Source organism: Galendromus occidentalis, unplaced genomic scaffold, assembly GCF_000255335.2.
Source record: "Galendromus occidentalis unplaced genomic scaffold, Mocc_1.1 scf7180000077511, whole genome shotgun sequence".
Classification (NCBI taxonomy): domain Eukaryota; kingdom Metazoa; phylum Arthropoda; class Arachnida; order Mesostigmata; family Phytoseiidae; genus Galendromus; species Galendromus occidentalis.
In genome coordinates, this window is record NW_003805499.1 from 813,288 (window position 1) to 840,151 (window position 26,864).

Sequence of the window (26,864 nt, forward strand, 5' to 3'; positions counted from 1 at the left end):
TTGCCAATCAACCTTTAATCTCTGCTTTTTGGAAACAATCCTGGACAGCATTCCAGTTCCGTTCTCCTGATACCGGGTCGCCTCAGAGGAAATAGCGGGCACCGCTCTGTACCCGCTACCAAGATGCGTGACCGAATGCTGATGACCGGAAGCGAATAGACCCAGACTAGAATCGAGAACTCACCGGATGTCGGGACAAAAGATCTTCCAGGGACGGGGGCGCTGCCTCCAGCCCCCCAGTAATTGATCGTAGTTTTGCTCCTGAGGAAAATCTCGTTCGCACAACTGCCCGCACATGACCCCGGGAAACAGAACGATTCCATCCGCATCAAATTCATTCATTCCCTTCACGCAGATGCTTCGATTACGAAGGCCCCGATTCCCGATCCTGATCTCCATCCCGATCTCGCCGAATGAGGAATTGCTGTGCGGACAGTTTCCCCGCTTCCATGGAATAGTCTCGAGAGCTCTCTGTCCGCGTCGCGGCCCTAGCGAGCGAACGAGCGATCTGTATCGACCTCGTGCCTTTCGGACGCGGCCAACAATAACAGCATCAGCAGCAGCAGTATGCCGCCGCCACTGTTGACGACGACTTTATGACGAGGGATGCAGTAAAGATGTTAATAGCTCTCTTATTAGATCAGCCGATCTGACGACATATGTTCTTCTCCTCCCCTCCCCCGAATCTCGAGGGGATTGCTTGGCACTTAATTCAATTCGAGCTTCTACTTACAACACGCTGACACACTCACGAAGACTCACAGAAACACTTACTAAGACTTGCTCCGTCGCTGTACGGAGTTTACTGTTCAGCTGGCTCCAATCGACTTCGCGTCGAAACGATTCGAGCCATCGAAATTTCAGGAGGAGCCCTGCTCCATTGCTTTGGGATCGCAGACCACTCACTCTTTGTCTTCGAAAATCGTTCCTGCGACTTCATTTCGCCCCTTGCCGACTTGGTACCCTCACTTAAGGAGAATTCGCGATCTCATCCGTGGTCTGATCCCGAATTTCTTCCGTTGACTTCAACCCTCAACGAAAAATCTGTTCCTCCCAAATCTGTTGTCCAGCGGAGGCTGAATCGGGACTCGAATGAGTCAGAGATTGGAACCGGGAAATTTTTGAAAATTTTCATCAGCTCGAAATGAAATTGATCGATCCAGGGATCACTCGATAGACTGATTGATTCTTTGATCGGGTAGTTGAACCGGATGAGCAATCGCTTGTTTGCTCTTTCGCCCGCCTGCCCACTTGGCCGCGCGTTCATTATCATTGGGAGAGCGAATGGTTGAGATTAATGTGTGATTCGTCCTCCATCGTCCTCTCCGCTTTCGTGTTAAACGATTCTCTTGCAACTCTCTTCCTCTCCCCTCCTCCTCTGTCTCTCTTCTACCCACCGCCAGTACCACCATGCAGCGAACAAAGGACCCCCACCACTCGATGGCATGGTGTTCCTCCGCTCGTTCCACTTAAAGTCCTCGTCCCCTCTCCTCGTCATTCAACTTCGCATTCGCGAGGCTAATCAAGACGGTAGCGATCAGGATCATTACGAGAATGTTAAAGAGATTCCGATCGAGAAACTTCTATAGAAACTCAATTCAATTAAGCCAAGTCGGTCGTGGCCATTTTGAATTTCTGGATCGATCGATAGTTCTCAAAACAAGTACTCGCGAGCAGCGATTCCTATACGCCTCCTCCGGCTCCTATTCCGCATTGAATTGTTCATCGAGGGACGTGTGTTGTATCTTCAATTTGCAACCTGTTTACTCTGTCGACGCATTGGTAATGGATGCGCCCCGGAGTCAGTTTCTGTTGAAAAAGCGAGGCTCATAAATCCGGTCCTCATCTAAAATTCATTGGATGCGATTCACTCTACTCGCAGATATTGAGGCTGGGGCATTCGGCAGGCTACCGAACGAATAGAGAGATTGGGATTGATCTCGTGCCAAATGTCGGCGTGGTGTGTCGAGCGAACTCCTCGCTGACTTTATGACGAGGGGGCTATTCATGGTGCAGCCACTCCTGCTGCCGATGCCTGTCCGGCTGCGCGCTTCGCCAGATGAAGAGGACGACGAAATTGAGGAATAGGCAATTCCTTCGTCCTTTTCTCGAACGCATATTCCTCGCTACTTTAGCTCCGCTCCTTGGTCGCTCACTCACTCACTCGGTCGGGTGGTTGGTTCTCGTCCTAATCCTCTCCCCATATGCGGCTCGAGGTTTCAATTGCATTTTCCATATCAAGCTCTCTCCGCTCACTCTCGTTTCCTACGGCAGCGGTGGCAGCGTCGGCGCTCTGTTCTTCAGAAGCTCCCGCTGTTGTCGATCCAGTCCATATTGATTTTCCTCCTTCTTCTTCTCCTCTCAGGGCTTCAGATGTCGATTCTAATAATCGAGATGGCTCCTTGGGTAGAGGCCAAGAACAGGCAGAAAACTCGCAGCACATTGGAAAAAAGATGAGAGGAGCGCACGGAGAGAGAAGCGTCAAACACCAATGACGCCGAGAAAGTCCCGATTTTCGGTGCTTTCGCCTTCGGAGTATTTGTGCCTCCGAGTGAGCTCAAGCGTGAGCCCGGGTGTGCAAGCGTATCTGGGAGGATATTGAAAACGTCCCTCATTCCCTGTGAATGCTTCTGATTCTTTTTGCGAAGTTGCCGTGGAATTGACTCCATCTCTTCTTCGATGACATACAGCTGAACTTGAGGAACTTTCGAAAACCTCAGACCCGAGCAGTCACAGAGGCATCTGGGCTTCGACAGAAATTGAATTTCCAGGAGTCCGTTCGTTCTTTCCCTCTACACGACCCCAGAGAAAGAGGCTTTCCGGCCTTCGATTAAGAAGAGGAGTCCTATATCCCGATCGGCCGTCGATGGAGGAATGCGTTTACTGCTGCATTCAGTCGAATGGGCTGGAAGCTTTTTTCGGTTCCCGCGGGAGCAGCCGACTGAAGGGCTCGATCCGAGGACCTTCCGCTCGATGCAGCGTCTCGCCGAGTGTGGAAATTCGCTTGAGATGTGAAAACCGCCCCTTCCGCTAGACCATTCGCAAATTGTTGCCGTATTCGCTGTTCTAGTAAATGTCGTTTCCAACATTCTTCAATCTTTCAAACGAAGGGTTTGTTCCGCGATAGTTCTGCTTCCGGTGGTCAGAGAGAGGCTGTCTTCATGCGCGGGAGATCACGCTCATAATTTCATTCCGATCCGTGTCGATTAAGGAGCTCTGTCGAGTATCGAAGGTTCGGAACTGTCAACCATCATCCTTGAGCCGAAAGATACTTCGCTCCTAAGGGGACAGGGCGCTGTGGAGTTCGCTCCCAACATATGAGAGCTTAATCGAACTCACATAATTAGGACCCGACCACGCATTGTCGGCGGAGAGATCTACTTGAACGGGGAGAGCTAAACTCTGATAAGTACCGGTACTCTGAATGTTTCGCAGTGGAGGTCTAGTCAGCGCAAGGATGAGCCTTCCGGGTTGAGCGCATAGATCTCCTCGATCTGCGTTCAAGCAAGCGATAGAGGCAGCTTCCGACGTTTCGGAGGCGTAGTGATGTAGAGTAGAACATCAAAGGAATGAAAGAATCAGGAATCAGAACGCTCGAATGGAAGCTCGACACATATTTTCTCGAGTGAGTGCGCTCTCGGGTACGGGCACGACTTCCTTCCGAGTCCTTGGCGAAGACATAAATCAGCACTCAGCACCCATCGAACGGACATGATAGCATAAGCAATTATTACACAGATTCATCTGGAAGTTCGGAGGACTCTGCGCGCAGAACGCTGCTGGCCATCCTCGAGTCGGGGGAAATTTCCCCGAGCGGCAAAAGTCATCATGACAGGATCATTCTACGTCGCAATGTTTTCGAGGGTTATTGCGATTCCCCATGGTTCGTTTAATTTGCTTGTGCTGAACCTCGGCCAGTCGTTTTTTCTGTCGTTTCGCGAGCCAGTCATTATCTGAGTCTGTGAGCGGGCGAACGACGGTCGGGAAGCGGGCCTCGGTAAGCGAACGAATGGAAGAACGAACGAACGAGCGAGCAACCATAGCGAAACGGGCAAGCAAGTGAGCCAGCGAACGAGCAAGCAACCTATAGCAGCGAGCGAACGCCATCGTTTTGCGTTGGCTTGCGCGGCGCAAGACAAGAACTCTGACTGAGCCGGCGGAGCGAGAAGAAGACGCGAGCGAGCGAGCCGACGACGTCCGCTGCCGGTCGGGGGACGGGAGGCAGAGAACTCCTGAAGCTCGAGACAGCTCCTCCCTCCCGCGAGCCAGGAGCGCGGTCGACAGCCAATGGGAGGCAAGGACCCGCCCACGACAGCGGCAAATCATTTTTAGATAACATGAGAGCTTTTTTCTGTAGTCGCTGCTGCATCCGACTGAGAGTTGTGCTCCGTTGTGCTGGCTGGCCGACTGCCGCCTCTACCACCACCACCTCCTCTTCCTCCTCCTTTTTCCTCTTCTTCTTCGTCGTCGTCTTCGCTGCCGCCGCCGCTGCTGCTGCTGCTGCTGCCGTCTTCTTCGTCTCCTGCTCCGTTTAGAGGGAGATTATTTTCCAGCGAGCACGAAGCCAATTGCCATTGAACGAACAACCGACCAACCAACGCGAGCAAGTCAAGCGACCGACCGACCGACCAACAGAGCTCCTTCGACATCGGGAGCGGCAGCAGCCACGGGAGGATCTCCACGGAATATATCTATTTTCGTTGGTCAGCTCGTTCCGATCGTAGGTCGAAGCACGGACTCTGAGCTTTTCGCGTGTCCCGCTGCGGCTGCTGCCAGCGTTCGTTGATCGAAGTCCATGCGTGTGACGTGAAGTGAGGTGGAGTGAACTATTACGAGACTATGGTGGTCGTAGCCAATGCGGTAACCAGCTACTGCTTTTCCTCCCGCTGAAGAGAGTGTCTGATACGCGGAACGTGTGAGGTGCGAGACTTCAACGTCATCTAATTTGTGTTGTGCCTTCAGTCTTCGAAAATTCGCCTCGTCTGTGTGTCTTGGTCGGGGCTTGTGTTTCTGTTGTGCGTCCGCAGAAGCGGAAGTTTCGCCCCGGATCGTCGTCGTCTTCGGTGTCGAGCTCCGATCCGTCCAGCAACGTGACCGATTCGGAGAGGGCAGGTTCGAACGCGAGCTCGGATTGTGGAGAGCTCACTCAATATGCATTCGAGTCTCGATATGATGCATAACCCGGATCAGTCGGTCACCTCGGAGGACTCGAACCATAGTGAGACAAGTCAACATCCGACTCCTCAACTGCACATGAATCCCTTCAACAGCCAACAATTCCTCACGTTCGGAAATCCCTTCGATCCGTCCGCGGCGAATCTCTTCAAAATGCAGCAACAGTGTCAGCAATCGCAACTGCAACATCAGCAACAGCACACTCAACAGCAACTGCAGGACAACCAGGATCCGAGCGAACTGAGTCTGGACAAGAAACCGATGTTCGCCGACGACAAAATGAGCATGAGTTTCTTCAAGCAAATGACTCAGGGCAGCGATTTTCGCTCGGACGACGAAGCGGCACACCTCGAACTTGTCGCCAAAATGAAGAAGGATACGACGAATATCAGTGCCAAGGATATATTTCACGAACGGATTTCGGCTTTCAAACACAAGACAGAACTGACAAGCGAGAAGACGTTCGAGAACAGCTCGCAAACGAGTCTCAATTCGGGTACATCGCACAGAATAGATGACATTCTTTCGAAACCTTCGGTATCGCCGTGCAGTGCGGCAATGCAGGCTGCTGCTTGTGGACTACTCGTTCCCCCATCGAACACTCCCGCTTGGAACAACCCTGCCGCAGCCCTGTTCCGCGGTGCGGCACTTGCGGCCGCGGCAGCAGCGGCCGCTCATCACAACACGCAAGGTGAATGAGAACGCGCGGTGGAATGGAATTGGGATTCATTTTCTCTCCCGACTTTCCCGTCCCGATCGAAACATGAGAATTGCACAATTGTCGCGTCCATCCTTTCCCGGAGGAGCTCTCAACGAGGCTCCGACCTCTTCCATGTACATATAGTCGCGGGAGCGGAGAGGGCTCTTGTGAGAGGATTCCCGATCGAAAGGGAGGATTGCGAACATCTTATTCAAACAAAGCCTAGCGATGCATGCGATCGAGGAGTCCGGGGCGGAATTGTCACGGTTTTCCATTGAGGTCTCTAGGAAGGCTCGAGACTACAGCCTATGGGTGGGGCTGGCAACTAGAAGATATTCGCAAAATAATATACTCTATTATAGCATGCCGGTATCCGAGAACTCCGTGAGATTCTTCATCTGGCACGCACCATTAACCTCATCTCTAGCTGATTCAGCCACTCTGCTCACTCTGAGCTCCAGAGTGGGTTTGGGTTCTGGGCCCTTGCGCTCGAATACTTCCAGACCTCGAATGCTCTCTGAGAGGATAAATTACGGATCCATTCCGCACGCAAGTACAAGGCATAATCCCTTTTTCATAATCCTCTCCGCCTGGAATCCGCGCCGAACGGGTTGAGCGATCCTCAATATCGCAGTAGGCTCCTTTTTCCAAAGAGAAAACCAAGGAGTTCGACGTGACAATGTCCCCCAATCCTTCGGTGGATCCTGAAGCGGAGATATTCTTCTCCCCCCCCCAAGGGCCGAAATCTCTTGATGGTGCCTTCCGATAGTCAACTCCGATCTACCTACCGTCTACTGATCCATGATTGATCATGTGAAAAGCCTCTTAAACACACTCTGTTATATCGTTCGGATTCTATCGAGTGCACGGAAAGAGGTTCTCGGAGCGCGGCGATTCAATGAAGCGCGAGTGCAAAAGATTCTGATGTTCCGGGCGACTGTCGTGCATGTAGCTCGGAGGTGCTGAAATGAATCGACTCGGATTTTCATCGAGAAAGAAACATTCTCTCGAAGGGCGGTTTAAATCTCTTATGCCGGTGAGTTATCAGGACCTTCGAAACTTACGCGGCATCGTGCGACAAGGGGCTCTTTCTTTCGATGCGCCAGCGGCATGAAAGGCCTTCCGATACTATAATCGTCCCATGCCCATATATATGAGATACCGAAATGAGACTTGTCCTTCTGTGGCGCCCTCGCCCACGGTGCTCTCATGATGATGATCCTTCACTCCCATTCTCGGGTTTCCGTGGAGGAGGACCGGATCCCTAGCTGAATCGGAAATAACCCAATTGAGATTGTGTCTATGGAAACAAATGTGGATCGGATCGGCCATCGATTAACCTCCTGTGGTGACCGGACAGGCAGATTCTGCGTCAGGAAGCGGAACATGGGGATTCACAATGGGCTGGGTCGCTGCAAAATCCCCCTGCCCGATTGGGTGGAAGAAGAGGTGGAAATGGATGGGGAAAGGTCGGCTCCTCTCCCTTAGATATGAAAGATCTTCTTGTCCCCATCTTGATTCGCATGGCGAAGTCGCGATCATAACCGAGACAAGCTAAGTCGCGACCTACGCTGCCCAAGCTCGAGGTAGGGGAACTCAAGATCACCTCAACGAGGAACGGAGGTAGCTCCGGGCTGGATATATTATTTATACGTCACCGACCACTGACTGCCACTAAATTTCTCGCGCTCGTCTCCTCGAAATGCTCTCGACACCTTATAGACGGCGCCGGCAGGGGGGCGCTGAGAGCAAGCTCACAAGAGCTCCTCTCCGATCGCGAAATCCGATCTCTGGTCCCGTTCGCTCGCCTCAGGGAACCTCGTCGATGGATCCTGTCTTCTGGTTTATTGCGATTCGATGTTTCGGAATCGTGATGAACGATGGAGGAAGTCCCAAGACAGCCCCCCGCAGCGCCTGAGCGCGTCGATTCGGATGCTGCTGCCCAAGGCCCCGTGCCCTCACCTCTCATCGGACTTCTCATGCAGCTCTCATGTAGGGACCTTCTTAGTGCCGGCGGAATATCCGTGAGGAGACCAACCTCGGTACCCCTGCTCGGGACCTATCGATGGGTGGACGAGGTCCCAGGTCGAAATGCGGAGGAGTGAGGAATTACGAATTCATCCGTATCGCTCATTGCCTGATTCTGTACTTCGCAAGTGAGACGATGAGACTCCCTCGATTTCCAATCTCTCTGAGTGAGGTCTGCCCGCCTATGCACGATCACTCCCGAGTTCGATTCGGAAGCCGATGAGTTCTTGATGAGACGTACCGCTGTCGTTCCTTCAATCTCTTGGAGGAGGAATGATACAGTTCCATATCTGTGGATGGTATGGATTGGGACTCGGATAATGCCGCTGAGGATTGTCGTCTGCCAGGAAAATCGCACTCACATAATTGTTGCGCGATAGCTCCTCGGTAGTCATTGCGCAAGAACATCCTAGCGCTCTGTGCGATTCCTGACCACTTTTTCCGGGCTTGGGGCATCGTTGCCGAAATTCAGCGTCCTGTGCGTCAGGTATGAGCTAGTGCTTTCAAGCACGGAGCCCGCAATCAAGAGCTCTCGGGTTGATCAGGACCAGGAACCTGCTCTTCCGTGAGGCAATTCGGAGCGAAAACTAGAGCTTTATGGGAGAACTCCGTTGCTAAATTTCGCTGATCAAAGGGATCGAACCCACGCAGGCTCTCGCGCGAGCGGTGTTCCTTCATGAAATGACCTCATAGATTCTGTTGAGAAACGCATCCCAAGAAGAGTACGTTTCGTTTCTCTCGAGTCCCATCGAGGTCCCCCGTATTGGGGTTCTGTCTCTGTCTTCCGCTTGAATTTCACCGGTCGTTCCGCTTCCACGATTCATTCTGGAGATCGATCCCTGCGTATATCCTCGAGATAAGAGCTTCTCTTCTTTGGGGAGAATCGCGGGCAGGTCCATGCTGGAACACCAGCTCTGTGTGAACCATCTGAAACGCGGTAACGTATATCGTTTCTTGTCTCTGATATACTAGGATGGGAATCCTCTGGAATGTTTCGCTTTTCATTGCGCTAGTTCAACGGGCGGAAAGACCTTAATCTCGTTCCTGAGGGTTAGCGTTGCCCTCGAAGGAACCTCGATGACAACTCGTTTCGTCTCCTGCGGTGCCACAGTGACCAGCCGGGTCTCCTTCGAGATCTTCGTCTTACGCAGACCGTGTCCGCGTGGACCTGCCTCCACTCAATCGCCGAATCGCCGCTATGGAGTCGGTCTAGAGTCCTGATTGGTTCCGCGTCCGAGAAGGATCTCAAGCGATTCCCGTCTTTTCCAATCCAGACACACAAACTCGATAGGAATGCGCTACAACAGGTGAACCCGGCTATCCTTAAACCCTCAGATGTATGAAGCCAGAGCTATCGACCACACGTGCTTCGGAGTCGGTGGAAGTCGCCCAATCGGTGTCAACTTCGCTCGGGGTCCTAGCCGAGAGGATCCGCTGAAATACGGCAGGCAGGTAGAATGGAGAACCGATGGAGTAGGTAGACCCAGCCATTCGGAGAGTGAGCATCCTTCTGTAAGAGAATTCACCTGGCTGCTCATGACCATAGATTGACGCGGACAGTCGGCTTACAATTAGTACCGACGTCGCTCCTCACACGGGAGCGGAGGTGCTGGAAACTCTCAATGACTCGGTCCATGGAGCGATTGCTGAATTTTTCGAGAACCGAATCCGATTACATCGGCGAGTTTATTTCCTTTCTTTTCGCGTGTACCTGATAGATCTCACACGGATTCGATCTCTGGAGCCTCCGCCTCGCCGAGACATATGTGTCGTGACAATGAAAGAGAGAAAGGTTCCGACTGGGGTACCTTATCGAAAAGCAATATACGAATGAGGCCATTCGCCGGCATACGTCACGTACTCGCTTCTCTGCATTTGAATCAATCGTGGCTGCGGGCGGCGAGGCGGCGGCATGGGAACCGGACCCCTGGCTCGACATGGTATGACTTGAAGGAAAGAAGCAAACCATCCATTCATTTATCCATCCATCGGGCGGTAGTTGTGAGAACTCATGGCTGTGTGGTCGCCCCGAGTCGTTGCCGGCTTGTTGGAGCAGGCGGCGGGTTGTTCTCACTACATTCATTGCTGTGTCACTGTTCCTCTCTATTCTCTCTCCGAGCAGCAACGAGAGAGAAAGGACTACCGAATAGGAAAGAACAAGAGGAAGGCCGGCAATATATGAAGCGTAATGTTCTGCAGCGACGGTGGCAGCAGCAACATCAGCAACGGTAGCAGCGCAGCGGAACGGGGGGCAAACTATTATTTGGCTTCATTGCCCGCTCCCCAGCCCGCCCCAGCCCTCCGTCAGTGTGTCCGTCCGTTAGTTCGTCGTCCCGACCGGGGCGAGCCGTGTTCTCATCTTATGGAGTGGGTGGGGCTCGGCAACAAGCTCCGCCTTACCCTCCTTCCTGCCTCCATCCTCGAAACTCGAGTGGGGCAAACTCTGATTGCAGCAGCTGCAGCGGCACCGTTCGAGGGGGCAACATCCAGGCTTGTTGAAGACGGAATCTTCTCGCGTCGCGGGGCCCGCTTCCTTTTTTGCTCGGCGCCTCGACGGACTGACTCGGGGCTTGCGTTCGCTCGCTTTGTTCTTTCCTCGTAGAGCTACTTTTTTCGCTCAGAAAGGCTGAACGATCAACGCACGGCTCCGGAGGACCTCCATTGTGCGAATTCTGAACGAGTTCGGAATCCGGGGAGAGAAAAGCTCCCTGCTTATTCCTCTTCGGATTTTCGCAGATTTCAATTTGACGAGAAAACGATCGGCTTTAATCGTTCCACAGCGGTACATCGACTGGGACGGTCTTATGGAAAACGCGATCCCGGCGTTATAGAGATTCCGACCGCTGTGAATAATCCTCTCGGCCCAGCAAAGAATGACGACCGAAATCTGTCGATAATTATCTTGCCCCTGATTCGTCGCAACTTGTTGAGCTGGGCACCGCAGACACAGGATCGAGTTACGTGATGAGGGTTCGGTGGTCGTGATATCGTCTGTGGGAAGCTACGCGAGCTCGGATCGCGTCGCCATCGCCCCGATGTCCGTCTTCGAACGATTCTCAAATACAGAGTGACAAGATGGGACGTGTACGGGAGAGCGGGGCCAAGACTCAAGAACGAGGGCCAGACAGAGCGGGGAAGAGACCGGGTTATTATGAATTCAGCAGATGTGTCTTCCGGTTTTCCTCTCTTGGATTTTTTCGGTCGTCGTCCTCGTCTTCGCCGCCGCCGTCATCATCATCATCATGATCGTCACCACAGCACTGCTCTAGGCCCGACGGTCTGCGGCGGCGAGTTTTGCATTCAGCGTCATTATTCAAATTTGAATTTTTCCATAACGCTAGCCTGTCGCCTAGGCGGTGGATCATTCGCTCTTCCCTTTCTCTGCTCTCAAGAGCACCCGACGTCTGTCCATTCTGGAGGTTTGTCTTCTTCGGATACTCGAAGCATCTTCCGTCGTTGAAAGCCTTGCACAGTCTCGCTAGAGGGTCCTGCAATTCAAAGTACTGTGCCCCTGTCAGGATCGATTTCCACGATCTGCTCGCTTTGAGGGCGACTGCTCTCCATCAGGTAAAGGGCGCCCGCTCTCCATCCTGTGGAGAACGCCTAGAGACCGCGAAAAATGGGGAAAATAGGCATCACCTATTCAAACGAGCAGTTGTAAAACATCGGAGAACGAGGAACGAACAGAGCTTGCCAATCACCGCTCATGAGAGCCTCCATGGAGTCTGGCGCGGATTGCGACAGTGCAATCCGCTCGAGGGGAATTCTCATCGAACGTCCCCGAGCTTATTTGTAGGAATGATCGGAATCGTTTTCGAATACTGTGGAACCATCAAATTGGTTGAATGCGGTACTGATCATCTACATACATATGACAAGGATCCGAGCGGTGCAGGTAGATACGCGATACCTCTGTCATTGTCACTTGCAGCTGGCGATGCTAAAACATCAAACGAGAGTGCAACTGGCCGCCCACATCCACATATGACTTTCGTTGCAGCCGAGTCTACAAGGAGCCGGAGACCGAGCGAGCGAGGAAGCGGCCAGCCCGCACTGAAGCAATAACATGTACATACTGTTCCCAAAAACAATTTTGTGGTCACAGCACTCGGTCATGCCACCACGACAAAACTCGGATCGATCGTCATTTGTTCACAATGAAAAAGACATTTGAACTTATTCGCTACGGCCGAAAAAGGCTCGGTCCGCTCAGATGGCGACAAAGGCGGGAATCGCTGAGTAGACCTGGGGATCTTCGGAGACGCGATTCCAGATCCACGAATGGAAACAGGGGTGTTTCCAAGGGTAATAGACACTTCATTTTTCCTCGGGGGGATCTGATCATGTACCGATTGTAGCTGTTGTTCCGGATGCTCACAGCGGTTATTCGCACGAGACAGCGTGAACATCATCAAAGCGGATCCGGAGGCAGTATCCCAACTTTTCGGCTATTGCTTCGTACTTTCGAATTTGCCCGATTCCCAGCCTACTCATTTGCGACTGCAGTTTTTGATTAAGATCTCCACTGAGAATTTCTTGGATCGAACAGCTCTGACATCGAATGGAATCATTCATGGTGAAAATTCAGATGATTGTGAACGATTCTGAACATCACGAGCATAGAGTTGGGCAAACTTGCCTCGTATGTCTCCTTCGATGGAACGATAAAACAGATGAACGGGGCCATCTGTTGCATTGGCAGCGAGCACACTTATTCATAAAGCAAATACAAGCTGTCACTGCGCCTGCTTACCGCCCTGACTTCGTGCCTTTATGGCCTCATTAAAACGAGTAAACGAACGAACGGACGAATGAATGAACGAAAGAACGAACGAACCGACGCAAAACAGACATACGGACAGAGACCAAGAGTCAGACGAGGAGTCAGAGCTCTCTGAGCCGACCATCTGATGGATAGCGGTGTTCACAGAGAGCTCAAAATTGACTGAGTGGCTCGGAGCAGAAAGTTTCTACTTAGCCTTCCTGAATAGGAAGCCTTTCGCAGCCAGCTTCCCTTCATCCTTGTTTTCGGCACTTCTTCGCACACGCGGAGCGAGCTCAGGATAGAGGAGTAGAACATTGAAACTTCTGCGGAAACTCACGTCTCATGTATCAACCCCAATCGGAAAGCGTCTCCAGAACATTTTCCTACTTTTTCGGACGACCTGTTATCAAAAGTTCGGAGGAGCTTCATGAGGGCATCCGATGGAGGGAAGTTGCGTAGAAAATGTTCCTCAAACGTTCCCCGGATATCAATTGGTTTAGCCAGCTCCCTTTCTCGGGTTTCCCTTCCAATGGTATGTACGAGGCGGTGAAACCCAATGACCGACTCAGGTGTTCCCGGTGGGGGTCGGCTCTCATAAATGTCACTGTTGGCACTTTGTTCTACCTACTAAAGAGGCGGTGGCTGCAGCGGCCGCCAGACGACAGCGACGACGACAACGATCTACATGCTTCTTCTTTACGAGTGTCCAAGCTGGCGCCAGATTCGTTGTCCCCATTCGTTCGTTCGTTCATTCCCTGTTCGCTCTGTTCGTTTCTTTCGTCAACCCTCGCTCGTTCCACCCTGCCGCTGCAAGCAGGACGACGACAACTTCATAGCCAGGAAGTATGTTTGTCGTCCGTGTTTTGTATGACTCTTATGGAAAACGCATCGACAACATACTAAAGCGTACTACATACAGCAGCTGGTTTCCGATTTTCTCGGTGTTGGTGCTGTTTTGTAGCGATGGCCGCTGCTCCTTCTGAGGATGGTGCCGGTGCTGTCCGGCTCCAGCTCTATGAAAACTTGAGAACTCCGTCGGGTTCTTTCACTCGTGCGGTCGGATTCCCTTAGAGAAGAAGCCTCGAACAGGACGCGGTCGGAACGTGCATGTCATAGTCAATCTTAGAGAATTCTCTTGCGATCTCGATGTCTGAAGTCACGCTGTCTCGTTTATGATTTCAGTTTCATCGCCATTAGGTGGTCATGGAGGATCCCCGTCGCCTACTCGGATGCCGACGTTAGGCGGTGGTCCAGGAATGGGGGGACCTCCATCGAAAAAACACACGCGACCAACCTTCTCCGGCCACCAGATCTACGTCCTTGAGAAAACTTTCGAGCAGACAAAGTACCTCGCAGGACCAGAGAGGGCTAAATTGGCTTATGCTCTTGGGATGAGTGAAAGCCAGGTTAAGGTGAGTGAAGTCCACCGATGCTAATGATTAGTCGACGTTCAGCTTGATTAATTCCTCCTCAACCCTTCCCCGAATTTCGACCCGGCCTGAATCCACCGATTTGAATGCTTCGGAAAATTATCGTCGAACGGATCCCGCGCTCCCGTGACTCGAGTTTCAGATCGCCATTTTGCGAGACGGGGGGAAACAAGTGCAGCAGGTTTTTAATTTAGACCCAAGTTTCGCACCCACGTCCTCCTCGGTCCCCCCGTGTTCGATGTTGATTCGGCTTTCTCGCTCGGGATATTCATGCTGTGTGGTCGATATTTCTTGTCGGGCTTGATGAGGCGGATAAACTGCGAAACCAAGCGAATGATGCCGGCACATTTCTTCTGAGGTGTGGGTAGTGTGTTATTACAACAACGTATAAGGCAGCCTGGTGCAACCCTACAAGTCTTCAGGGGCATGTGCATACACATTTGATAACTGATTGGTTTTGAGCTCGTCGACGGCAATCAATAGAGTTTTCCAGAATCTGCCCATCTGATCGGCATAGAAGGACGCGAACCCCAACTCGAACAATGCGCTCTTGTTTACCGAATCAGCCGCTCGACGTCGAAGGAGTATTCTGTTATGGTATGATTGCGTATCTGAGATATTCCCAGCGGGCTCAATCGCTGATGTCCATGCCAATCTCCCACAGTGGTCGACGGTCGGTCTTGGCTGACAGCTCGATCTCGTAGCTTGTACCGATCGTTCGTTTACATGAAGAACGAAATGCGGCCCGCGTCTCCAAGGACCCCCATCCATGTTTCACTGGTTGTATTTTGACGTTGTCGGGGATGCTGTTTCCTGACTTGCTACCGTTGCTGTACGACTCTTGTGATGCGCTTTTTCATCGGGTGCGCGTATTTTTTTTTTCATGGAGTTGGCTTCCTCGTTGGAGCCCTCGAAACAATTTCATATCCAGAGCGTTTTGGCCCGCTCTTCAGACTTGTGAGCGGCCAGCAGCGGGTAAGTCAGTCAGCCAACGAGCGACTGCGCCAACGCAGGCCAGCCATTCAGCCATCAAAGCAGCTCGGGAGCGAGTGAACGACGACGACGATGGAGGAGGGTGAATGTATTTATCACCTCCTAATAAGATCATACCATACATCAAGTGGGGAGACGCGCGGGGCAGGGAAACACTAAAGTTGTTCACACTCAATTTAGCTCCTCCAGAGCTTCGCTGCTGCGCTCTGCTCGAGCTTGTCGTCGTCGCTGTCGGCGGCAGCAGCGACGACGACGACGACGCAGAAGTCGCCGAGCCACACTGTTGTCGGGCGGGAGCATCGACGACGACGACGGCTACTGCAATCATGATGACAGGGATGGAGCCGGTATCCTCGATGAGTTCGTTATTACATCATATGGGAGGTGAGCGGATCGAATTCAATTAAACGCGAGTAATTAACCTCTGCGAAATGAATAAATGCCGGGGTTTCGCTAGTGTGTCGCCAAACAGCGACGATGCGAGTTGCCACAAGCAAGTATCCCCCTCTCTCGCCAAATCTAATAATTAATTCAAGAGCGTCGTCCCTCGCCAAATGAACAACTGGTCACAGTCTCGATATTCATAGTTGGTCCGGAAAGACGCCTTGAATTCGGTCACTGAATTTTCTGTTCAGCGGGTCGAATTCGAAGCGGGTCACACGGAGTAATCGCGTGTCGCTCGAAAAATCCTAAGCCGGAGAGAACACTCAGACGCGGCCCTTAGGTCATTGGTGATGTTTAATCAGAGAGTTCCTCGTCGTTTCTTATCGTCGTTTGCTGGCCGACAATAAGTTGAATTTGATATTTCCTCCTCGAGTCTGCGTGCTCGACGTTAACATAGGTTGGACAATCTGGAAGGCGGACGGCATAATGACCCAGCGCTCAATCGCCCCGCTCCGTCGGTCGGTCCCCGTTCTCGCTCCGGAACTGACTCTGTGCAGGCCCAGCCTCTCCCGTCGGACGAGTTTGTTTCGTCCCTCGAAACGGCCACTACCTAATAGCTGCTACCCTGTCTCCTGCTACCCTCGTCGTCGCCCGTAGACCCTTGCCGCCTTTATTTCGGCCGGCCGCGGCGACTTATTCCCGGCTTGTCCGCCCTGGCCAGATACCCCGTTCGAACAAGCGGTGTAACAATCAACGTAAATTGAGCCGCCCCTCCCCGTTCTCCTGGTCGTCGTAGGACCTGATATCCTGGCGATGCCGCCGCCACCGATCTCACAGCCGCTGGTGGAGTTGACTCCTCCTTCGTGTGTGTCTGTCCCTCGCTCTTGGTGTTGCCCTTCCTCTTCATGGTTGCCTATCGCGGTCCTCGTAAGTCGTCGCTCCGTGGTTCTACCGGTCGAGGCTGATGTTGTCGTTTAGCGACGAAGTGATCGTCCCGGAAAATGAGACCTGACACTTTGATGGCCCACGCAAAAGAGTCAGCCACTGCGGGGTGTGGGTGATGTGGTGGGCTTGAGGGGGAAAACGAGAATATCGGGTGGCGTCCGCACCAAGACGTAGATTGCTCACGAGTTTTTCCGGAGCAGCAGATAGTCGATATGTCCCGCCCTCGGGTCAGCTTCTCGACATGTAAGGCTATGATGTCGAACAGACTGAGAAGTGAACGGTAGGACTCAGGGAGGGTGAGACTCGGAGAGCATTCCGTTTCTACAAGACAGTTCCCCTATGAGTTTTGAGGGAGCTTCTCTCCGGGTCAAATTATTCCGATGATATGAATCAAGGAGTCCTTCGCTCCTAGGGCATGAGACCATACGCGATGCACTCGTGAGGCATATCCAGATCATCGGAAATTTCTCCGTGCCGATCAGATGCATCGTGGGCTTTAGCGAGCCTGTCCGTGGAAAAAGTTTACGAATGCAGAAGTGCCCCGTCGACGAGAGCTGCGATCCTTCGGCTGTGTCGTCGAGCCTTTAGCAGGCTTCATCGTGGAATTTTCGAGCAGAGCTGCGGAAATCTCGGAAAGTCATCGACCGGTGTAGCAACGGGGTCTGGTTTCTGTTGCGGTCAGAGTCCTGCGAGTCGATTGGGAGCGCCGAGTGCGAGGAGTTTTCTGCGGGACTGGCTGCGTAGGATAGGATTGTTTCGGAGGTCCCGGGTGTTCGCTCAAATGTCGAACAAGAGAATGATGCTCCCTCATAGTGTCGCGTCCCTCCGAGGGAAACACTCCAGGATGCAGTACCTCTATGCTTCGAATCAATAATAATGAAAGTCTTATGACGAGGCTTCGCCCCTGAGTCTCATGGTCCCAACGATGGTTACGCGGCTAAGGCGGTGATTCGAAATTCGGGTTTGCTTACCGATACATATTCCCGACAGTCAAGGGATCTCCTCTGGACGGCCCTTACTTGTCGGAATCAATAGGATTCAAGGATGTGTATCTGGTTGACATTAGGTTTTCGGATTCCCCCGAGATTTTTACAGTCTGTGTGTAGACTCAATATCAATTCGGAGCTTGAGGCCGACTCGGAGATTGTGATTTTCTTCGACGTTTGGAAGAGCAATTATGATGTTTATGGCCGTGGCGATAAGGGGCATTTAATCATCCATCCGAGCGTCTCACTTCCCGTAAGACAGCCGTCTCCTTCTCTCGAAGCAATTCTCCGGTAGGCTTGAACTGTTCCAAGTTCCAATGTTCGCTGACCGATGATCAGAAACGATCCGCAGGAGCGCTGTCGTACCGCGGCGATTCAAGCTCCCGCATGCATCTAGAAATAGATATTTCTGGGGAATGTTGGGGCGATCAACGGTAAACATTTCACCCTCAAACCCTAATTATTCGACGCTTTTTTCACGGCGATGTCCGAGGGGATCTTCCTTGGTGACGCTTATCCGTCAGACTGCAACTCGTTATCTACTCAAGTCGACCTCGGCGTCTATCTGCTGTCTTTACAGTAGCCGATGGGACAATCGGTCGGTCGACCGGGTCGGCAGCGGACCTAGCCACATTTCCGTGTAGTGCTTCGCGTTGTTCATCGATCTGCTGTCTTGGCGCAAACATCTCGATGACAACGGATCGTCATTGCTCACGGCCTAGGACGGGAGCCGCGTTTTTCCGCAAACTCTGGGCAACTCGCACTTTCTCATGATCAGTCTGCGAGAGATCTAAATTGCCTCGAATTCCCTGCTCGGAAAACCTGACGGAAGTCGAGCGTCGTCGATAATAATTATTCGATAGGCATTCCCAATCACTGGACGGGTATGCGGCTCGCCAAACGTTGGTAGTGACCATTCAGACCTTACTGTTCCGCAATGGTTGAGCATCGCTTTACGAAACGATCTTGAACTCGGGGCGCAACAACTTGACTCCCGGTGATTGTGTGAGGGACACACTCCATGACACTTCTCGCACGAGCGCGCGCTCTCACTCTCTCGCCCACACTCTGTGACAACCTGAAGCCACATGAGCTTAGGCGAAAAAAGAAAGCAGGTGGTAGAGACTCACGTGTGGCTCTATCTCGTCCTCCTAATCGTAGCAATCCTGGCTCTCGCTCTCTCCACTCCCGCCTCCCAACATACGATTCCGAGGCGAGGAAAGCTGAAGAAGAGCCTAAAAAGGCACCCTCAGAGGTATCCTGATCGGGAAGCCGACAGAGGAAGCGGGCGAGTCAGTCAGCCAGCCACGAACGAGGACACGTGTCTCGCTAAATAGCGGGCGAGCGAGCAACCAATTCCCCACCCGCGTTCCATAGGACGCCCACCGTTGCCCACCAGAGATGCTCCGGATAGAGCCAATCACGGTCATGCTAATAGCACGGCTTAGCCAACAAAAGACGGAGAAGAGAGAGAAAGCGAGCGATAGGAAGAGGATTCAGAACAGACGAACGAAGATGAAACACCTTCATGAAAAGGTGACACATTAAATCTGAACACGAGGGGTGTCATTCTTGCAGAACGTTGAAACTCGGGGTCTGCGTTGAGCTCGGAAAATATCGAATCGGTGAGTCTGCCGGTCGGTCGGCCGATGGTCTCGCCACTCTGCGGGATCCTCCGCAGTTTGTACACATCAGCTAGAGATTTAGGAAGCGCCGCGAGGAGAGATTGAAGAATGGGGCTGTCTTCCGCTATATTCATCGAGAGAAGAAAATGCTAAGTGGAGTCAACAGATAGATACATTGTCCGATGGATGATTCATACACAAGCAGATACGCGCGGAGAGAATCAAATGTAATCAGATTAGTGCCTCCATTAATTTGATTACAACTGATAGCGATGGCTGGCAAGCGGCAGCGTTCGAACTCGAGAGAATGCCCATCGAATTGGTACCGGACAATTGTCCCTACCGCCAACGGCCGGCTCGCCAAGGAAAAGAAGAAGCGACAATACTCCCAGGAGCGGGAATCGGGGATTCGGATGTGGGAAATTAAACAAAAATCATGTGCGCGGAGACGGAAAATTCCATTCCCAATCCACCACGTGCCTCAAGAGCCTTTCTCTCCCGAATTCACATCCTGACTCTTGGCGCTTATTTTTTGTGCTCGAGCTCGCTCGAATGACGACAGAATTCCAGCTAGCGAGTCAGAGCGAGAGTTCGGTAATAGCGGTAAAGCTCTGAAGCTACCAAGTATTCCACCGAAGAACGCTCCAGCAGTGGTAGCGCGCCTCGCTGTGGAGAAGACATGCGGTTTTCTTCGGGAAGTTCACTCCGTCCTGACTCCCCCTTGTGTCGAGCCCGCATCCTACAGCGCTCCCTGTATTACCAGTATCGGGATCGGAATTGAGCTGACGGCCATTCAAGCTCATGAATGCGAATTCAGGTTCTGATTCCGATCGGTGACCTCGCTGGCACGCTCCCCTTTCCTTGTTGCGGGAGTGGTCTTCCAGTGATGAAAACGTTGAACGACGATGAGCGATGCCGAATGCGCATTCCGTGTGTCTCGTGAGGCAGAATGGGAGTCATAGTGATTGCTCATAGAAACTGTTCGCGCTCTGTCTTCGGTCGAAACACAGCTCTCTGATGTGGAGGGAATGATTGAGTTCTCAGGGAAACCCGGTTCGATACTCATAGAAAGCTTCCGTTCCAGGTGTGGTTTCAAAACCGTCGTACAAAATGGAGAAAGAAGCATGCTGCCGAGATGGCCACCGTCAAGCAGCATTCCAGACCAACTCCAGGTTCAGCCACTCCTGTAACCGGAGCGTCGAATGCCCACGGATTTTTGCAGTTTGTAGGTGACCAAGATTCTTCATGAGATTCACGATTCGTTTCTTTGTGGAATTTCGCACTCCGTATCCTCGAAATATCTCAGGAAGTCGGTTCTGAAGAGCAAAGTCACAGCAAATTCGCCTTCGCTTAACCGGCTCCGCGGATTCATACGTCTAGATATCGAAGGCTAAATGTATGTCTGATTGTACATTGATCTTGAATCTAGTCATCTACTGCGGGAATCATTATCATGCTTAGTTAGTGTACAATGACCGTAAACGGGTGGAAAGATGATACACATTGATCTAGTCAAATATATTTCAATGAAGAAAATTCGTAAGACCGGGAGCAGCGCAATCGATCATCGTGACGTTTGACCGGATGAGGAATATTAGCAATATGGAGGGTCGACGCAAGAATATTTGAGACTCGGCGTTCTCCGCTTCCGCCTGTATAGCCCAAATGTAAAAAGAATCGGGATCGCAAAACAGAGGGAGAAAACAGAAGATCCACGAGAAGCTAACTCACAAGGTGATTCTCTCCGATGCGGAGGAGCGTCCGCCGACATTCTGGAACGTTTTGTGAATCTTTATTAGGAATGGTCGAGGAGTCAATATCAAAACATCGGCTAGACATGATTCTCAATACGATATCGTAACCCGAGGGACAACAATGCGACTTCGATCGGGTCGGGGGGGGGGAGATAAGCGTAATTTTCTCGGTCGTTGAAAAGCTTGACGGAAACGGTCATTTTTCTGGCTCATCTGGTGTCCTTTCCGACTATCAAGAAGTGCTTAGTTCGAATTCTTGTCCTATGTCTTTCTGAATTGGGAGTTTCGGCATTCAGAATGGTTCATTCGTTAGGCGGAGAAGCTATGATTTCCTTTCGACTGATCGAATCGTTCAGTGTGCAATAAATATATTAGAAAAAAGAGGGAACTGTAACCAATCACGTGTGTATTGTAAATAAATGTTTGCATACTGAAATCGGGTAAACCAAACTTCGACCATTCAATCCAAATCAGACTATCTCCCAGACCTAGACAAATCGATCGGGACATCCGGCTGTGACATCACTGAGCGATCGATGCCCGAAGGCCGAATGCCTGACGATGGGAGCAAGGTGACCTCAGCACACCGTCGGAGTCACGAGTCACGACACGACCTTTCAAGAGTCGAGGGCTGGATTCCTTCGTGAGGGTGTAGGGATTATTTCGTGACCGTTCCTATTTTCCGCAAGGGAACTGTCCCGATAATCTAGAAGTTCCTCATTACGGAGATGATCTGGTGAACATTAAGGGGGCGGCCCTGCGTTCGCTCGCCGCCTTGCTTCATTACCTGAAGTCGCCGAGGTGTAATTCGATATCTCACTAATGAATGTACCTACGGGATGCTTTACAAGCAAGACGGGTCCTCAAGTTGCAGTTTTACAGCGATCGAAGTCTGGCCTACGAGACGGGTGAGCTTTACTATCGGCAATTCCATCGCAGAACAAGCTCCGATATCTTCCGAATCTCGCGAAGCATGTCGGGTAGAATAGCTGGGTGCATAGATTCCTTCAGCTTCCACGCCACGATGAGCGAATACTCTCGTCACCTCAAGGCCAGATCTCGGACGTTGGGCCGAGTTCCCCATAAAGGATGTATACCTCCATTTACCATCGACCTTAGTCCCTCGATTCAGTTCCTGTAATGTTGAGTGATCGAATAAGGTATCCGGTTCTCGATCGGAAATTAGTTTCAGGTTCCATCGCGGGGGATCAGAGTCACCGATGATGATGATGATTACGATGATGCGAGGGTCTGGAGAATCAGCGTCCCACGTATCCAGTGTTGGCTACTATCTCCGAATACAGATACGGGGGAGCAAGATCGGAATCGATATCAGGCTTGAGAGTGAGCGAGCCGGGGTTAGGTGCAGCCCGCGAGAGGAGGACTCCTGTCAATCACGAATTTCCTCGCATCTATCCTTATCGAAGTGTAATCGGGCGACAGGTGCTCTCCGGCGGAGGAATTCCTAGCGATCAACTGATTTCCGAGGGAAAAGTTGTCTTACACCTTATCTTTATGCTGCGAAGTGTAGCTCCATTGGCGGTCCTCTCCTCATCCTCTAATCGTCGTCAGTCGCTATAAAACCGCTTGTGACCAGAAGGAGGCCATCGCACGCAGACAGGCCGAAACACAATGCGACCTTTCCACCGAATTCACGAGGGATGTCGGGTTCCTCCAGGTGTGCTCGAGAAACCTTTCAAAGAAGCTATCGCATACCAGCCCAGAGATGATGACATCTTCATCGTCACCTACCAGAAATCGGGAACGCATTGGGCCTCAACCATTGTCAACCATATCCTCCAGGGAGCCAACGCCAAAGTTCCCCCGAACTACCTCGAAATGTACGGTCCCGCCGCCGTGAACGAATGCCACCGAGGAGTCGGCCTCCGGAACGTCATCCAATCGCACTTGCCGGTAGCGCTTCTTCCCTGGAACTCCAAGGCTCGATACGTGATGGTTGTCCGAGATCCGAAGGACGTCTTGGTGTCCTTGTTCCACCACACGAAAAACATCGAGCTCTACGATTACAGTGACGGCACGATCGAACATTTCTACGACGAGTTCATTGCCGGTCGCATCGAGTACGGTTGCTACTTCAGAGCTCTGTTGGATTACTACTGGTTGAGTATACGATCCCCTCAAAACACCCTGCTCTTGACGTACGAAGGAATTCATCAAGACAAGTCTGCGGCCGTCAAGAAGATCGCCTCGTTCCTCGACGTCCCGCTGACCGACCAGAGGGGTATGTACTGCGAAGCATCTCTATCGTCTTCGGCTTTCTATCTCTTGGGCTAGCTATTCGATATCTCCCGGCTTCATGAAGCATCACCATGATAGAAATCTATTTCTCCCGCAGTGGCTGAAATAATCGACGAGAGCGACATCCGAAAAGTTCGGGCCAACTGCACCACGAAATACGACTCGGTCTCAGCGACGAGTACCGCAAACAAGCGATTGCTCGAAGCTTACACAAAGGACGGAAAATTCCTTCCTCCTCCGCCGGTTGCGTTCGCCAGAAAAGGAGAAGTAGGAGACTGGAAAAACCATCTCACAACTCAGATGGTCGAAGAGCTCGACGCCAGGATGGCCGCGATGCCCGAAGGTGTCCAAGCACTCTGGAAACGGCACGCTGACGGGAGAAACCATCTCATCTGTGAGCAGTGATCTCTAGACACGTGAAAAACGGTTTTACGGCTGGGGAATCCCCGCACCTGTGTATTATTAAGTCAATCAACTCAACTATTCGAATAAATCTTCAATGCCAAAAGCCTGACCAGCGGGTCTCTCTATCCACGATGATCACTGTACCTATACAACGAGGCGGCTGAATCCTCACCGAGGTTTGCCGGTCTCTCTCCCGAATTCGTTCGAGGAGTACTGAGGAGTACTGAGGAGCTACGACTTCGCAGTTTCCATGGGCGATGATTATTTTCAACTCCACCTTACGCATACTCGGAGCGGACCCTGGTTCTCATTGTTCTCTTTCGCCAGCTGTTATTCGAGACTGAGATACCTACACATGTTGCTCTTTACCGACGAAGGCTCATATGCGAGCCTCGCCGTGCCTTTCCCTCCCTGCCTTAGTCAAGTAGCTGCGTAGAACAAAAGCCCCGAGCGGTTGCCCGAGGCGGCGCGCAAGAGAGCCGACGGACTCAAATGAATCGATACAATTCTTGCCGAATACTATCGCATAATGGTTGATGCTGATTCTCGGGTCATCTGGCCAGACGATTAGCCATCTCCTTTCTCTTCCCCCTGAAGGGGTGCTAGCAACAGCGGCGATCGTATCTAATCGCTGTCCGCCGTTCGCAGCGGAAAAAATAGTACTTTTCATGAATAAGCCGACTGGTTCGTTACTTCGCTTGCTCATATGATCGCAATACCGCTATCGACTCTTATTGGCCCCCGGCTGCTGCCACAAACGCCATTGCCTCCACTCTCTCTGTGCAAGGCTGAATCATGATTGCTGCTCGTCAACGACGACGAGCCTCTATTAAGAAATGAGTTGGGTCCTCATGGCTCGGCGAGCACACTCGACGAGGGAGCGCATACAAGCACGGATACATACATCGGAGAACAAGACCAAATCTACCCGAATAAGTTACGATATCGCGACAAAGATCGGACGTAGCCAATCACTCTCACGATCGGATTGGAAACATCGGTGGCTACCGGTACTGCATTCCCTCACGCTGGAGTGCTCTCAACAACAAGGTCCTGTATCTGTGATGCGGCAGCGGGCTATCCTGGAATTCAAAACGTCACCAACGATATGACGAATGATATTCTGACGGCGAGTTTATGGCTGTTATGATTCGTTGTCTCGACGAAAGACGGAGATTGAGATGAGACTTGACTTTTGACGGTACGAAAACGTGTCCGCGTCGGTGTCGCCGTGGACGCTTCTCACAACTCTCCAATCTCTTATCGGGACTCAATAGAGTACCCAACAGGTACTTGGTCATCGCCGCGCTCTCGAGCGCTACTGCCGGTCCAAAAGTCTGGACCGGGTTCGACGATGGAGACATCGACTCGGATCTGGGTGGCCAGGACGGCTCGAATGTCCAGTGAGGGCCTCACTACTAAGGAAAACGGAACGTCTGACCATGAAGATCACCGACGATCAGGACTTCCGCGGGTCTCGGAGCTGGGGGCGGGGAGGCTAGCTTGAGGGCCGCTACCAGCGAACGCAGACATTCACGGCCCTTCGATGGAACTGTTTGCTGGATTGGGGAGAGACTGTTTGCTGGATCTAGCGGTGTGCGGCAGGGAGAAGGCAGAGGAGCGGGGACAGGGAGGCAACTCGGGAATGGATCGGGGGCGAGCCGAGAAGGGATGGATGGCTAAACGAGTTTTTCCCGGTGGGGAGTCTGGCCCACTGTTGGGGTGGCGTGCTGGCTGGCCGGCCGGCCTTTCGGCGGTCCGGGCTGTCCTTCTCCCTCATCATATCGCCGGAGCAGTTGTGGAAGCGCTGGCTCCACGGCACCAGGGTGGCGGCGGAGCTTGCGACTGGATTGCTCGCCGAATCGCTGACTGACTGACTGACTCGCCTGCTGGCTGGGTGGCTGGGCGGCAGGCTTGCTAGATTGTTGGCTGGCTTCAGCGCTAATCTCCGACCAGCTGTGTCCGCGCTTAAAAGCTCGTTTGGCAATTCAAAGTACACGTCTCCCTCCGAGAAGGGTGCGCAGCTTGCCAAGGGGCGGCACGAGCCGTCGGTGACGCGAGGAACCAACAAAAGATCGAAAGACTTTTTCCATCTTTTTTCTCTCGGTCATTACGGTGACAACAACCGCGGAGATCGCGATCGGGATGATGATGATGGTGGTGCACCTCTTCTTCCCTCAAGAATAAGCTCCTCCGACGGCCGCTTGATCTGGGTAAGCGATCGCTTGCCTGCTATCAACTGCATCCGCGACCTGTGTCGCTACGATGTCAGTGCCCAGGCCTGGTTAACAGAGTGATTTGTCACGACTCATGAGCCGAGCAGATTCTGAATATCAATACAAAAGAGCACAGAGCGATTCCCGGACGGATCTCCGACCAATCGAGCTCAGGTCATACGATCACCTGTCATCTCGAGAGAAATTTGTCGCCCCGCCAGTGGACGGAATGGGAAAACGCTCACGTGATTCACTCTACCCAGATGTCCCGAGTTCTTCCGGAGGGGAATCCTCGGAATTTTCCGGAAAATCAGTCTGATACTCGATTCTTGGAGAGCGGGAGGCTCTCGATTCAGGGAGAATGTCCATAGGACGTTTGGTGAGTGACTCGACAACGAGCTTCACCATCAGACGATCTGTCAGGAGTCGTGACCGAAGTCCTGGAATTCTGGTGCTGAACCACAAGCGGACGTCTCCGGCAAACAGCGTCAGAAGCTCATCGCGGATCGATCTTGGCGGTCGGTAAGCGCGAAAAACAGTCACTAACCCCGATCAATCGATCGCGGAACAACTTCTCGACTCTTCAGCATATGGTCTCAATCGGACTGTCGCTCACAAACTTTGTTTCTGCCTCAGAAGCCAGATTGCAAGAGCTCATCAAATGAAGTCGTCAGCAAGAATCGAAAACGACCGCGACATACACCGATCCAGAGAAGCCTTTAGTTGGTAGCGCAGTCTGATTGTCGGGGTGGATGGTCAGACGGATGATCGGACCCGATGATCGGATCAATTGTGATAGCTGTCGCGTTCTCCTCCAACTTTAATCAAGTGTAGCGCGCCGCTACAGACCCGCGAGGAGCTCTTCGGAGAGCGGTCCACCCGCTCTCTTTGGATCGTCGTTCTGCTATTTGAATGCCCGTTCGCTCGTGAGTGATCATTATTATCAAACGAGCGAAGGGCGACATCGTCCAGGCATGAGCGAACCGAGTCAGTCCACCAAAAGAGTGTTCAACCAGGCCTCAACCAAATGAAATCAGCTTGAGTGTTTCTCTTGCCTCCGTTCTCCTAGCGCTCTCTGATCCCTCGCCAGCGTTCCTCCCGCTGATTCTCCACCTCCTACTTGTCCTTCTCGGCCAAAGCAACGGTCATTTTATCCCTGTCGGACATTGTGGTCGGCTCGCTTGTTCACAGGGAGGACC

The 26,864-nt window shown here is 52.2% G+C and overlaps 2 protein-coding genes across 2 annotated transcripts; both read left to right on the forward strand.

The window, feature by feature from the left end:
- Positions 1-5,151: 5,151 nt before the first annotated feature.
- Positions 5,152-20,425, forward strand: HGTX (HGTX homeodomain transcription factor). The gene is made up of 5 exons (XM_029112494.1): positions 5,152-5,332; positions 5,399-5,866; positions 13,851-14,080; positions 20,116-20,252; positions 20,338-20,425. Exons 1-5 carry the CDS (start codon positions 5,152-5,154, stop codon positions 20,423-20,425), a joined length of 1,104 nt encoding a protein of 367 aa, XP_028968327.1.
- A 1,971-nt stretch (positions 20,426-22,396) lies between these two features.
- Positions 22,397-23,556, forward strand: LOC100900321 (sulfotransferase family cytosolic 2B member 1). Its single transcript, XM_003746943.2, has 2 exons — positions 22,397-23,027; positions 23,142-23,556. The coding sequence occupies exons 1-2, from the start codon at positions 22,418-22,420 to the stop codon at positions 23,447-23,449; spliced, it is 918 nt and encodes a 305-aa protein (XP_003746991.1). The 5' UTR covers positions 22,397-22,417; the 3' UTR covers positions 23,450-23,556.
- Positions 23,557-26,864: the final 3,308 nt, after the last annotated feature.

What these genes read in the sequence shown, in the direction of transcription:
- HGTX (XM_029112494.1), top strand. Translation starts at nt 5,152, where the DNA reads ATGCATTCGAGTCTCGATATGATGCATAACCCGGATCAGTCGGTCACC. An exon ending in GGCGAATCTCTTCAAAATGC is followed by an intron (nt 5,333 to 5,398) that starts AGCAACAGTGTC and finishes AACTGCAGGACA; the next exon opens with ACCAGGATCCGAGCGAACTG. An exon ending in TGAGTGAAAGCCAGGTTAAG is followed by an intron (nt 14,081 to 20,115) that starts GTGAGTGAAGTC and finishes CTTCCGTTCCAG; the next exon opens with GTGTGGTTTCAAAACCGTCG.
- LOC100900321 (XM_003746943.2), top strand. Translation starts at nt 22,418, where the DNA reads ATGCGACCTTTCCACCGAATTCACGAGGGATGTCGGGTTCCTCCAGGT. An exon ending in CCCGCTGACCGACCAGAGGG is followed by an intron (nt 23,028 to 23,141) that starts GTATGTACTGCG and finishes TTTCTCCCGCAG; the next exon opens with TGGCTGAAATAATCGACGAG.